Raw genomic sequence first — 15,383 nt, 5'->3', positions numbered from 1 at the left:
AACATATTTGGATTTCATGTCACAACTCAAACAGGAACAAAAGATAATATTTCTCTCCTCATTCACTGCCATTCATATTTTTTCCGATCTAAGGTCCCATGAGCTTCACCGGAAGGGGCGTGACTTCGGCACTCTATCCCATGTACACAAGTCCAAAAGTAAAGGAGCAAATTGGAGAGTGGAAATAAAAAGGACTAAAAATGAGGGATAAGAGTTTAAGAGTGCTCAAAAGCTTTGGAGTAAAAGTGGGTCTTAAGTCTAGCCTTAAAAGTGTCCACAGATGGGGAATCCTTAATGGAGAGAGGTAGGCTGTTCCAAAGTTTGGGTGCAGCCACAGCGAATGCACGATCCCCTTTGCCCTTTAGCCTCGATCGAGGCACAGCCAGAAGCTGCTGGTTTGAAGATGTGAGTGCTCTGGAATTTAACTTTATTCTGAGCTGAAAGGAATACTCTATCAATATTTTATTATAAACTGAGTATCTGTGGGTTGAAGCGATAAGCCCGGTTTCCATCCATATGTAGCACAAATTTAAACAGAATTTTTAGAAAATAGACAAAGAAAATGTGAATTTATGCACTTTGGGAGTCGGCTCACTGCAATACACAGTAGGGGGCACTAATCTTCCAGTACAGAAAAAGGGGGTGCAACGAGATGGGAAGGAAACAATGGATGTATAATAATGGAGAGCACACTGGACCACAGAAACAGAGAGTTTTTAACATCTAATATGACAGCTATATGCTCGTGGAGGAGTCCTGCTAACAGTCCTGTGTGCGGACATGAGCTGTTAAAAGCCACCCAGAGATGAGGAAGCGAGCTTGCAGTGGCCTATGCAACGACAGTAAGTCATTACTGTAAGTCATCATTTATTCACTGAATCTGTTTCCATTGCACTTGGACACATTTATCTTTAATCGGTACATTTACATTCTACTACCACAAGTGCAAAAATGCCTATACACCTATAGATTTCTAATGGTTTCGGGATAGCGATGCCAGACTGATCCAGACTAACACGCCTCGCAATACTGGAGGGATTGCCATGAAATTTTATTCCGACGTTCAGAAGATGAAGCCTGTTGACTTTGGTGATCCTCTTACTTTTCATCTAGCGCCACCATCTGGTCAAAAATTTAATCTGCCCAATACTTTTAAAACCAACGACATCAGCCTCTGCTGTTCTTTGCGTTTTGTGCTAATTAGCAAATGTTAGCATGCTGGCACATTAAACTAAGATACTGAACACAGTTAACATTATAAATGCTAAACATAAAAATGTTAGCATTATCACTGTGAGCAAGTTAGCATGCTGACACTAACACTTTTTTTTATTTAACCTCAATGTAACCAGGAAGTCCCATTGAGATTGAAAATCTCTTTTACAAGAGAGACCCTGGCCGAGGTAACAGCCAATCAAAACACATTTAAAATGCAGCAAATACAACATATAATACAAAAATCCACAATAAAACAAAAACAACTATTCAAACACAGTTGCCTCTCAAGAAAACAAGCACATGTCTCTGTCACCACATTCTTTATGATGCCCTTAAATTCATTCATTCATTAAATGCAGCTCAGCTGTGCTTACCCTTAGCACAGTCTGGCTGAGCTGCACCAAACTAGGCGCTGAAGACATTTCTCCCTTTTGTGCTGAAACAATTAGTTGATCAGTTGACTAGACGACTGACAGAAAATTAATCCATAAGTATTTGATATCTGGTTAATTGTTAACTCCTCCAATGTGAAGATTGGCTACTTCTTTGTGTTTTATCTCATTGTAAATAGAATATCTTTGGTTTTTGAGCTGCTGCTTTCGAAGACTAGATAAATGTTAGCTGTAGCCCTGCCTCATTTGAGTAATCATGGGATAAAAATAGGTGTCACCTCTATTAATACCATAACTGTGACAGACATACAGTGCATAGAAGTGTAACGCTTTAAATTAAATGATATCTGTCCTCTTCTGTTTATAATGAATCATGAGTTGTATTTATTAAACTGGAAATTTCAGCTTAGCTGAGTGAATCCGTTAGCGTCATAGTTTAGATTGCATTACAGTCTGTCCACTCAACAAGCATGAAAAGGCAGCCAGTGATCTGTGGCAGTTCATGCCTATACATCACTTGTGATGCTGCACAGTGGCAGAGAAAAGCTTTCCTTTTAATCAGAGCGGCGCTACCTTGCTGATTGTTAATCATTCAAATCCACCACACTATGAAGAGTGTTTAAAAAGTCACACCCCTCGCATTCAAAGAGCATACTAAATGAGCCGTTTGCTTTAATTATTAATTGGCATTATTGTCAAACAGAAAATAATAGAGTGGAGGTGGTGGGGGAGGAAGGGAGGATAAAGTCAGATATCAGTAAATAAATAACACTGCTGGCATTTGGAAAATATTAAATTGCTTCTATAAAGCGCTGTATTGCAGAACAATATATCAACACGAGGAGAGGGGACTTTAAACATTAAGATGAACGGCAGTAAGCGGAGACTGTCAGGAAGAAGAAGTAGGGGAGAGGTAGAATGTAGAGAAAAGCAGTATATGTCTCAAAGCGTTAGACGCATTCTGCAGTGATTTTACTGTCTATTGAAGCAGAAAGCACTGAACTTTAAGATGAAATATTAATAGCATGGAACAGGGAAAAGCTTGGATAAGAAAAAGCGGACATGATCTTTCACTCTTCTACGTCAAGGCACAGTCCATTTTGAACCTCAGGGACCCAACGGGAGTGTTTATATGAATGTTAATGTCAGTCATCTCTGGCAAGGGTTATGTTACTCAGGCTGATGGTAAAAACAGTCATTATGAAAAGTGCATAGAATAAAAGACGGATACCGGACTGACAAGCTGTTTAACTACTTTAGAGCTTATCTTGAACCTGTCAAGACAACGAGGACCCAAAGGAGGCAAAAAATATCAGACTCCTGTCACAAATGCCATTACAAGATGTTTCATCATTTTAATCTTTACTCGCACACACACATATTCCACAGCTGCAGAGATTGAACGCAGCCGACAGTTGTGATCTGATAACAGCAGCGCTTACTCCTTCTGAAGTGAGGGGGGTTGTCGTTGACATCGCTCAGCTTCACAGTGATGGTGGTAGTCCCTGATAATCCGCCCAGATGCCCGCCCATGTCTTTGGCCTGGAGGACGACCAGATATTCATCCCGTGTCTCTCTGTCCATGTCAGGTACAGCTGTCCGCAGGACGCCTGGTGGACAGCAGAGCCAGGACATGCAGCAAAAAATCACAGTGGCAACAGATTTCACAGCGACACAACGTCTCTGGAAATCACCATCAAAGCGAGTCAGATGCATACATGTTTGAATTAGGACATTGAAAAACATATGACTCCGGGCCACTTCTGCTTCTGAGCACATTGTGTAAAATGTGAGTTCAAATGTTCTTATTCAAATTGGACATATGGTCGCAAAGATACAACATATGATATCTGAGCGGGCCGCCGGGATTTACTGTATAAAGCGTAATCATCAGCTGGAGAGGCATTTAATGGTAAACAGCTTTGAGAGGATGTGTGGTACATATGATCAGACCTGTCTGAGGATCCACAGAGAAATAGTCCTGGCCCTGAGTGATGGCATACACCAGCCGGGCGCTGTTTCCATATGTTGGATCATCAGCATCTCTGGCTGTGACTGTGATTATGGACGTGCCTGTGAAAGAGACGAGGCGACAAAGGCGACAGGTCAAAGTGCTGTTTAAAGTAGTTAAAGCTGGTGGCTGGATCGTAAGCTTAAAAATGATACTCCACCCAAAATCTATCTTGTGAATATCAAGTACTTACATCTGCAGGATTAAAAGGATAATCCACTTCCTCTGCTGTCTATCCGTGCGGCGCAGTATGTTAAAACATTCATCTTTTAGATAAAATACGATTAAAGGCCGTGTTTTCATGTTGAACAATTGCCCTCCTTGAATCTCTGGAGCCGTGCCAGACGCTGTGTGTTTAGCTCCATGTTGGCAGAAGTAGGATTGTTTGTAAGATACTGAAAATGTTTGGACAGCGGGGGAGTCAATAATGCTGCAAGAGTAGGCTGAGAGATGCAACAATTAGGAGATCAATTGATCTGCTGATTGACAGAAGATTAATCTGCACCTGTTTTGAACCAATTAAGTGTTTAAGCCCTTTTTCAAACAAAGCTGTGACGCTTTTCTTTGTCATATAGAATAGTTTTTAAAAAAAAAAAAAAAAAAAAAAAGCAATCTGTATACATCTTCCTGGACTCCTCGACATTGTGATGGGCATTTGTCATAATTTTCTAACACTGTACAAACAAAACAATCATTTTTACCATTACAGATTATTCAATAGACATAATCATTTGTTGCAGTCTTTTGTAGGTTGAGACATTTCTATGGATTTTTGTCAAATTACTTTAGTCATTATTTAGTTGGTCCATTACTTCAGTCTCGACTGAAATATCTCAACGACTACTAGATAGATTGCCTCTAAATTTTGTACAGATATTCATGGTGCACAGATAAAGAGTCCAAATGACTTTGGTGATCCCTGACCTTTCCTCTTGTGCCACCATTAGGGTTTCAATAAAATATTTTGACAACTATGAGCTGGATTATCATGAAATATGGTACGAATCATTACAACCTAAGAGATCCTCTGATTTTTCATCTAGCACCATCATCAGGTCAAAGTTCGTTCAATACTTTGGTTCATGACCATGTGTTTAGTGCTAATTAGCAAATGTTAGCATGCTGACACGTTAAAGTAAGATAGTGAACATGGAAAATATTACACCTGCGAAACAACAGTATTTTAGTATTGTTACTGTGAGCGTGTTATGTTGACATTAACATTGAGCTCAATGCACAACAGCCTCAAAGAGTTGCTAGCATGGCTGTCGACTCTGTCCATGTCTGAAATCGCTCCCTATTTTCTATGTTGCTGTTGCACTATATTCACCATCCGCCATTTTGTCTAAGGCAAACACCCTCAAAAATTCGACACTGACCAAGAAATGTTGTGTCTGTTTGGTGACTTTCTGCTAGCCAAATGATGAGTGCGATATCACAGTCATAAAAATTAAAAATATTCAACTGTATAAAAATAATGTACGCAGTCATAACCCATGACATAACCCATCGGTCTGCAGACTCCATTTTAAAGCCTCAAGTTAACCCCTGGGAACAGTGCAAGGCTCTACAGCCAATCTGACAGTGGCCAAACTGGGGAATTACAACTTTCAAGTTCGTAATGTGATGCTACTGTGCCCTGAAAGACTTATTAGCATCACAGCATCTGCAAAATAACTCATTTCATCCATCTGGTCTGATAACTTTTTTAAAGTCTGGAAGAAACGCGCTATTAAATAATTTCATCCGAATTCAAGTTAGCTGCGGGCTAAACTGGAAGTTAGCCACTTGGTCGACAGAAGACTCTGGTGCACCTATGGGTCTAACAATATAGAAGTTCTGGGTAATTTTATACCCCAACATTTGAACTTTTTGGGCTTTATGCACCACTGAACAACTTTCATAGCCTCCTGTATCCAGTTCTGTTTATACATCCATCATGCTCGAGTTGGGCCGTCACCATTTTGGACTTTTGGAGCCAGAAGTGACCACATTTGAGGATGTAGCTGTGGTGGAGGAAGGGTGGATCTGACTCTCAGACGATGGTGATACCATGCAGAAAGTTTGCCACATTCTTAAATATGTGCAGCTTTTAGCCTTAAAATTTCAAGGGTGAGGTTTACAAAAATTCACTCCCTACAGTTATGGTGAACGGGGAAATTAGCAATAGAGACCAAAACTGTTTTTGTACCAGGCTGCAAACATGTTCTTTTCAGAAGTTAAGTTGGTCATTTTAACATGGTAGTCTTTAAGAATTGACTCACTTTTGGAGCCAGCCTCAAATGGCCCTTCAAGGTACTGCAGTTTTTGGCACTCTGACGTTGGCTTCATTTTTCAGCCCTGAAAGTTGTTGCTTGATCTCAGTCTACTTCTCAGTGTAAACTTCTGAGTGTTGCACACAGCCTTTGACTTGTTTTGCTGAGAAAACTCATCACCATTGGAATCCATTGCAAGCTGAATAAATTCAAGCTGAGAGCAGCTGCTGCTCCACATGAAGACTTTTACAGCCACACTTCAAGAGATTTTGGGTGGAGCGTCACTTTAGTGTTGTTTTAGCACTGTACCTATGTTGGCCATCTCTGGCACCATGGCAACATAGGGTTCATCAAGGAAAACAGGCGGGTTGTCATTGATGTCCTGAACTCTGATGATGAACTCAGATGAGGGCTCCAGGGCTCGGCCGGTCTGACGATCTGTAGCTGTTGCGATGAGGCGGTACTGGTCTTTCTCCTCGCGGTCTAAAGACTTGGTGACATGTATGTTGCCTGTGTTGCCGTCAATAACGAACACAGAGCCCACCCCCTCCCCCTCCAACATATACTTAGTGCGTCCGTCTCCTTTGTCCATATCTGTGTGCAGCTGGAAAATAAAACCATACAGAGTAAATTACTGTTCCACCTGGAGGCAACACTGCTTTCACACATGGTGCACTGATGATGCAGGTATTGCCCATTAACGCTCATCTATCTGTCTGGCAAGTACTGCAAACAGGACTGTGTGAAATGGGTGATTTATGTTAAGACGGGATGTGCTCAGTGAATCTGAAATGAATGGCACCAGGTGTGGAAGATACATATGGGACCAGAATGAGTGCTGATGCGCTCAGCTAATTAACTCACTGGACCAAAGATGCCATTGGGGGTTTGTTGAGGGCAGAGCCGCATCGATGTGGACCGTGGCCCTGCGAATGTCCTACATGTATGTACACAGATGTATTCTGCAGTATCCATCTGTAAATCTTTCTGTCACTTCTATCCATCTGTCCCTTCCTTCCCCTTCTTGTAAATCCATCTGCCTGACTTCCCTGTACCTTTTAAGCTACCTCTTTTTCCAGTCCTTGTGTCTCTCTCTTTTCATCAAGTTACCTCGGCTACACAGAATGCCCATCTGCTCACATTTCTCATTCCCCCCTCCCTCTCTCTTCCCCTCTCTGTCGGACTGTTTTGCTCCCTGGTGCAGAGTACTCGTTCGGTATTTCATGGCAGAGAGGATATTAGTGTGAGCTAGATAGGTAAAAGGCCAAACACACAGAAATAGAAAGCTAAAGAGATTACTCAGCCTTCATCACACTGAGCTTTCTGACCAGGAACCTTCACATCTCTCTACCCTTAAGGCGCATCTGCACATGTTCATAATCCACAAGGCTTACTCACAACCTCTGCTGCGGACCTCAGATACTCATGAGAACTAAAAGCCTCAAATTTTAAAATTCAGCCACAGCCATGACTGTTTACAAATTTCCCCAGCAATTTATAATCATTTTTGCAGGGCATTAATTTTGTTACACGAAAATGTGTTTGTGAAAAAGAGGATTTTAATTGCCTGCCTAATGTAGTGCAGAATTAGTCAAATGATTTGTGTGTTTAAGACAGATGCCCACATCAAAGTATTTGTATATTCCAGCATAATGCATGTCAACATATGTTCACGCAAGTGCAGCTCACACAGACTGCACGGCTAGCAGGCAGGAGAAAATATAAGATTAGAGTACATTCTGTGTGTGTGGTGTGTGTCTTGGAGGATAAAGTTGGGGATTATAGAAACTCGTGATAGCATACCCTACAAATTGCTAGATAAGGGACTCAGGGTTTCTTATTCATCCCTACACCCACATCCCTCTCCCTCCTTTCTTCCTTAAAGCTAGCTTCGATTTTGATCCCACACTTCACCACGAGAGACATCTTTGTCAGAGTCTGTGCCTATCGTGCTCCCCTGTTCTTTGCCCCCCTCCCTCCCCTCCTCTCTCCATCCTCCCTTTCTATCCAGCCCTCCTCTCCTCACTGTCTAATTGCTGGCTCAGTCCTGCTGTGCTTCAGTCAGCATGAAAAAACACTCTCACTGTGGGGAAGAAATTTATCCGCCCCGTACAAACAAAGCTGGAAAAAGAGGAAATTGTCTCTTCCAATTCCTTTGTCACTTTTTCTCCTACTCTGTAATCTGAATTTTTCCCCCCTCCTCTCACTCATGCAGTACATCCACCTCCGGGTTTAAATCTGCCTCACGCTGCTTCCTTTGGCAGCCAAATTCTTCCTCCGTTGCACGGGTTGAGGCACCTGTGATCTCAACAGTTGATAAGTCACCTCAAACCACACACTGGTGATGGGTTTGAAATGATCGCCTCTCTATTTTTGGCAAACAAACTGAGCTGCCTGTGAGAGAAACGCTTCCAGCCCCCCTCGCAATGCGGTGATGCTTTATTACATGAATATCAACATCAACACTGCTTGCAGAGGAATGAGCAGTCTCGTATGTCTACTGATTGCTTTAACACCCTTCCCTGACTATATCAATAACAACCAGAGAGGAAGATTAAACATTTATGAGGTGTATACTGCACTGGTAAGAATCCAATCTAGACTGTCACTATAAAGTATACTGCTAGCTACAAAGTGGCTGGCAGCATTCCCTGTTAGCGTTACAGCTGATATAATCCTACCCTGAGTATACTGTAGCTGCCAGCAGCTGCATTAGTGTGAAGCGCCTGACTGTGAAATGCTACAAGTAAACCCCAGGGATCTGAATGGTTCAGGTGTGCTGTGGATTAAATCATCTCAGACACTTTACGTGTTGCGACACCGACAGCAGTTGAAGGTTGCTAGTGTGGCGACTGTAAAACTCAAGTTCTGACACGACGAGTGGAGGGGACGGCTGCACAGCAGTTATGTGGAGTTATATTTGTGCGACATGATGAGACATTTTATGAGCTTTTTCAAGTATGTACTTTATATTTTGTAAAGAAATTATGATCAGGAAATAAGAAACTAAAGAAAATAAATCCTGGTCGTCAATAAATGTCTTGGCACGCAACAGTTAAATTATCTTATTTGCCTTTTCTCACTGTCCCTGACCTGTAGACACTTATTTAAAGTGCTTGTCTTGCTCTGAACATCTCTGTTCAGAGCAAGACAAGCCTGCCAGCTCACTCAACTTGTTCAGACGGGAGACAAAGTGAGTTTGAGAGGCAGCACAATTGCACCCAAAGTCAATGAAGATTAAAGTAAACGCAAATTCGAGGAAGCGTCGGCGTGAGTTGAAAATGTTTCAACTAGTGTAAAAAAGATTGTGCTCCTGTCCTGGGGCTTTGTGAATCTACTTTATGAACATACAGAGACGACAGGAAAAAGGAGAGAAACTGGAGGCAAATCAGCAGAGTTTCTGCTGAGTTCAGTCGGAAGCTGACCTTAACACAAACACACAGACACACTCCCACACAGCAGCTAGCTTACGGCTAATGTCTGTGCAGTTGGTACATGGGCCGTTTGGGGTGAATTAACACAAATGATTGAGCGGTCAAATTCATGAGAAAAACACGAGCCGAAAATTTGCTCTCTTTCCTTACAGCGAGCCACAATCCAAGCTCATCAGAAAACTAAAGTCGGTCATTTCTTAATGTCTGTTAGTAGTATTAGCCGTTATTAGAGGAATAAGGAAGCAAGCATAGTTTTGATTACAAGCAAATTTCTGTCTCATTTTCCAAATAGTCTCTGATCAATAACCAAGGTCCATCATCTCCACGATCACACTCAAATAGGGCAGCGGTTGCCCGCTCCATTGCCAGCAGGTCCATAAAGTCTTCCAGCCAGGCATCGACATTAAAACAGTTTGACTTTCTATGTTTCCAGTTTATCAGTACTATTCGTTTGACTGACAGGAAGGCTAACGCAACAATTCGCTGTTTAAGAGTTGATTGTACATTATCTATTCTCTTCCCCAGCAGGCAACTTAGAGGACATTCAGGTATCTGTAGGTCAAGAATGGACCTCAGTTGAGCAATGACATTTTTCCAAAAATTCCTCACTGGGAGGCAATACCACAGCAGGTGGGTTAACGTCCCTGCCTCTCCACAACCATGCCAACACAAGTGGGAAAGGGAGGGGTCCATTTTGTTCAGTTTGTGTGGTGTAATATAAGCTCTATGCAAAACTTTAAATTGGATGGTTTTATATCTCACACATTTAGAAGATGCAGTTGTGTTTCTCAAAATGGATTCCCACTGAGCATTTGTCATAGCGACACCTAAGTCCTTCTCCCATTGATGTTTTATGTGGCATAGGCTGTCAGGAGAGGCCAGGGATAACAACTTATACAAAACAGAAACCACTCTCCTCCCCGTGGCAATTTTCCTGAACTTATTGTCTAAATCACTATTGCAACCAGTGTTGACATTTTTNTCTCTTCGGTCAACTTCCAGTTTCATTCTTGTTCATTGTTCATATAGGCCCATGAAATCTAGCATTGTAGGCCAAGTAGTATGTATAAACATCCGGGACACCCAATCCCCCACTTGTCCTAGGTCTCGACATTTTTTTGTGACTAATTCTTGGCGGCTTATCCTTCCACAAGAAACCTGTGAGCAAATTATTAATTTCTTTAAACCAATAACCAACCTTGGTTATTGATCAGAGACTATTTGGAAAATGAGCATGTATAAATCAACTGCAACCCCCCCATGAATTTTGCTTTGTTTTGTCTGGCAAGTGTTTTTTTTTTTTTGTATTGTACACAAAAGGATGTGGTTTTGTCGTGGTCTTTTTGTAATAATTATGTGAGTGTTGGCTGTTGTATGTATCTGTTTGGAAAAGAAAAAAGATTGTCAATTAAAAAAAAAAAAAAAAAAATTCTGTCTCATTGATTTTAGCGTGAAACCGCCACATCAAATTCCATTCTCAAATGTGACACTTTAAAGTTTCTTTAAATATTTATCAGTTAGGCTGCTTTTCCAAATATTCATCAGTTACTCTTTGAATCCACATAAACCCCTCTTCACATCAGCATAAATTAAATCGACTGCACAGCACTTGTTTAAAAAGAAAAAGTGCCACTTTTCAAGCTGGTTCACCCATTACTCCACTTCTTTACTTCTTCCAAAACAAATGCCAGGAGTTGAGTTTTCATTACAACTAAATTGTGACTGGTGTTTACCGCATGCCAAATTAATCAGAGCACAAGAGGCCAAATTGCCTCTTAAGTTACCATATGACAAGTAATGTAGCATTTGAGTCCGGCACAGTGCTCACTGAATAAAAATGCACCACCGGGGCGACATTATCATCATTTCCAGCAAACTTCATGCAGAATAATGAGAGCACAACAGCATCACCGATATGTTTAACTGAATATCCTCTGGTCCAGCTACAAACACGAAAACACAGAATCCATCAGCACATGAGCGTGTCGTTCACTCGTGAGCCTGTTTGTAACCAGTACCGACAACGTTATCTGTGATTCACCTTCAACTGACTTGTCTGTTTAAATAACAGACACTCAACTGTTATTACCGACAAAAACATGTGGTCAAATGCATCTCAGACCAACATAGCAAGTGATGTGAGTGATTGGATCACAATTTGTCTTGGTGGTTATTTAGACGTGTAACACCAGGTCTAAACAGGCTCAAAAGGACCCATTAAGTATGTTTATGTTTCAAGCTGTCTATTTAGTATAGGTATGATATCATAAATTCACAGCGATCCCGACAGCTCGTTTAAAGACACAGTGTCTGAATACAGACTGTGTGCATTAGTAGATGGAACACTGTGATACTTTCACAGTATTTCTTCACCTACACCTGCTTTATTTCTAAACAGATATGGAAACCTGACTTTTCCCAATACAGGACCTTTAAAGGAACTTCATTAATAACTGCACTGCCTTGGCGGTGACAGCTGTGGCTCAGGAGGTAAAAGAAGGTTGTCTATCAAGTGTAAGGTCGGTGGTTTGATTCCTGGTCCTTGCAGTCTACCTGCTGAAGTGTCCTTGGGCAAGATACTAAACCCCAAATTGATTGCGTGGGAATATTTATCACATGAGCAGGTGGCACCTTGTGTGGTAGCCTTGGCCAACAGTGCGTGAATGGGTGTTTGAGAAGTCAAACTGCGCTGTGTAGAGGAAGTTAATTTACCATCTGCATAGCTGTCAACTAGCTTAGTTTGCCACTGCATGTATGGTGGAGGTTAGCTAACAACCTACCAATACAGCTGGGCTGCAAGCTAACAGACTAACTCAAGAACAGACTAACACACCAACAAATGGAATTTAATAACAAGGTACGTATCTAAACTGTATCAACTATAAACTGCTAACTCCACTAGCAACACAGTCATTCTGAAATGACCTACTCCCATATTAAGATTGTCTGTAACTGTTGCACACTGTAACACGTTTTCCCCACAGACCACCATCACAAAACAGACATCTGTAAAGCTGTTGACTGGACTTGTGAAACTGCAAAGTCAAAACTTCTATAGACCAGATCAGCACATACGAAACATCAAGGCTGTGCCATAATATATCTTTTGGGGGATTTGGATTATAATTTTGACCAGTTTGTATTCATGTAGTTCTTGTTAAACATGTGTACTAATTACTGTGTGACCTGGCCTGAACATGAGCGTTTCAATACCTTAATAAATTAAGGTTGATCGCCATCACGTCCCTTCAGTCTGCCCCCGTCCATGTGGATGGATGACCCAACACTGTGGCTGGATATTGATTACGCAGACATCTGTACATATAATGTATCAGCAGGTATCATTAGACTAAGTGTTAGCCAACTGTTCGATAGGCTGAGATTACATGCTGCGATGTATGACTACTGCAGCAGCCTACCACTTTAGGTAATATTGGCGATCCATCAGGAGTAACTTTCACCAGCATCATTTTGCAACTGACCACACTGACAGTGAATATGCCTGCATCTTATGGGTCCTAAATCTCAGTGTGAAAGCCGTGGTTCACCTGCTACACAGCAGCTCTTTATTATTTTCCTGTTAGTCTGTAGCCCTTTTTAGATAGGAATTGTGCAAATTTGCAGGAAAGCCCAATCAGTCTTTTTTCAGCATTGGCAGTATAAAAACAAAATCGGAGTGCAGCAAAATGCCGCCTACCTACTTTTGTTTATACAGAATGTGCCTTTTTCGGGGCAATGGGGGGCGTGAGCAAGTAATAAAACGTGTAGCTCAGAAGGTGACGTAAACAGTGACGTGGGAGGGAAGCCGTGGCTGGTCAGTCCTTCGGTGATTCTCTGGTAAGTCGGCCCGTTCTTCACCGCCCCCGTCATCTGACAGTTAATGGCCTTTTCGTTTGCGAGGGCAAGGAGGGCGCACAATTCCTTGTCTCCTCAGTTGCACATCTTTACAGTGTCTGTCAGGTTTGCGTTTCCCTCTTGCTACTAGCTGCTCGCTAATTCCTGCTATCAGCTGTTTCCTTTTTATCCACCGCCAGTGGGTCGCACGTACGGCGTCATCAACAGCTCCTCCCACAAGTCTTCAACAGCCCCTCACGTTGTGGAAGGCCACCTCGGTCAGTTTAAACTAAAAGGGTTCCACCAATATGACTACCCTACGAGGTGGAAAATTGGGCACCTCGGATCATCTCGCCAATCCGGCTCTGTGTGTATAAACGCTTGCAGCTTGCCGGCAAAATGGCCCAACATTCGCGGAAAATCTGGTAGTATAAAAAGGGGCTTGTGTAACAGCTTGTTTTGGTGACGCCATGATGCCGGTCTGGTCTATGGGACAAGGGGCAACGTGTGGGTGGGGCCAGTAGGACACATTAAAGCAAAAAGCAGTCCACATTATAAAGACATGAAATCTTTTTAAAAAACAATCATGTGTAACACAAGGAAACTGCCAGCTGGAACTGAAATTTCAATTTCAGTTTTCAGCAGAGGTGTTACATCTCTGCACTGCTGAAAAGAGAGGAAACCAAATCACAGTGAAAAGCTGACTCATTAAGTCAAGTTAAGTTTAGTCATGCCAATATTGGCCAACTGATTTTTACAGGGTTTAAAGAGTAGAGTGAGGTAGGAATAAACTTCATTGTGGGGTGGGACATCATTCAAGGAGAGGAAAGGAGAGGGAGAGCATGCTGCGATCGACGCTGAGGGGTCAGAATGAACAAAACAAGAAAAGAAAAAGTTCAGCAATTTTATGATTCTGAGCAATTTAATTATAATGAATTTGGTTAAAATGTGAGACAGAGGAATGTGGATCATTTAAATTTCAAGGACTTTATCAGCACTTTCTTAAAAAAGGACCTATTTTCAAGGTATTTCAGTACCTGATTTTTTCCCTCAAAATGTAAGCACTTCAAGAACCTTGTCTGAACCCTGTCTGTGGGCCCATAGATGTGGTAGACCTGGGTCATTTTACACCTGGAAATCAAACTCTTTTGACTTCCTGCACCATTGAGCACCTTTCACATGAACGTGCCTCCAACACTGTATCCAGCTCTCAGATAGCAAATTGAGAAGCAGCCAGAGGCCAGAAAAAGTTTTTAGCTTATGCACTAGGCAAGCAATTTCCATTCAAGTGGTGCCATCTTTGATACCAGTATCCAGTCCTCATTATACATCCATGGAGTATGCAGAGAAAACCAGGTAGCGCACTGAGAGTAGAGATGTTGAGAGCGAGACAGACAGTGTGAGCGAGAGTCCAAGGGTTTGTGAGCACACAGAGCAGCAAAATGGAGAAGGGAAATGAGTCAAACTGAGTGAAAGAGGTTATCATTGTTCGCTTATGTGGATAATGGCGCACGACTAAGTGAAAAAATGTGGTGAGCACAGAATGGATTGTCTGCTCAAATCAAATTATTCTTTCTCTGCAAAATATTTCATTCGGCTCTTGTTCTGAAGCACAGTAACAACTTCACACAATGAGAAACAGGTTATTCACAGGATGATTTCACAGCTTACCCGCCCAATGAGCACAGGCTCAGGCCCTCTGTACTCCTCGATCACAAAGAACTGGTTCCACAGCCAGCTCCTCCGGCGGCGAGAGCGAGGCTCGGACCGCCCGTCTTCAGTCTCCGTGACCCATTTAGAGTGGCCCCGTGTTCTCTGGGGCAGAACGTCACCGACACCTGTCTCTAAATGGAGTTCAGGCTGGAGAGTGTGCTCCTCGTCTGAACTCGGCACTTGACTGAGAACATTAATTACACCTTCAGCTTCTCCATTAGTCAAATTGCTTCTTTTCTCGTGGTTCAGAGTGAGTTCAGGGATATGTTTGGCAGCAGAATTGGGATGTTTAAGTACGGCTGTTTGCCTTGCTATATTGTCCTTAAAGTCCAAATCATTAGGTTTTCTGTCATTTAGTCTAAGAGCCACATTTGGCAGCGTTCTTACATCATCCTCTTCAGTCTGACGCTGGCTTCCCAATTCTTTGAAACTCACAGTTAAGTTATCAGTGGACTCTGGCTGAGGTAAAACTTGTTGTCTTCTGCTTGATATCACCTGCAAATCCTGATCTTCCTCTGATAAACCA

General features: G+C 42.1%; 1 protein-coding gene across 1 annotated transcript in view; it reads right to left on the bottom strand.

Annotated features, from left to right (window-relative positions):
* Window positions 1–15,075, bottom strand: part of LOC126396883 (cadherin-24-like) — a 26,544-nt gene extending 11,469 nt beyond the window's left edge. Inside the window, exons 1-5 of the mRNA XM_050055241.1 lie at window positions 15,061–15,075; window positions 14,816–14,959; window positions 6,186–6,480; window positions 3,564–3,683; window positions 3,053–3,220 (exon numbers count right to left, since the gene is read on the bottom strand). Coding sequence (XP_049911198.1) covers window positions 3,053–3,220; window positions 3,564–3,683; window positions 6,186–6,480; window positions 14,816–14,959; window positions 15,061–15,075 — 742 coding nt within the window. The remainder of the gene's footprint in view (window positions 1–3,052; window positions 3,221–3,563; window positions 3,684–6,185; window positions 6,481–14,815; window positions 14,960–15,060) is intronic.
* Window positions 15,076–15,383: the final 308 nt, after the last annotated feature.

This window comes from Epinephelus moara, chromosome 10 (genome assembly GCF_006386435.1).
Source record: "Epinephelus moara isolate mb chromosome 10, YSFRI_EMoa_1.0, whole genome shotgun sequence".
NCBI lineage: Eukaryota > Metazoa > Chordata > Actinopteri > Perciformes > Serranidae > Epinephelus > Epinephelus moara.
Note: the sequence above shows the minus strand (reverse complement) of the source record. Positions and strands in the feature narration are given on the sequence as shown.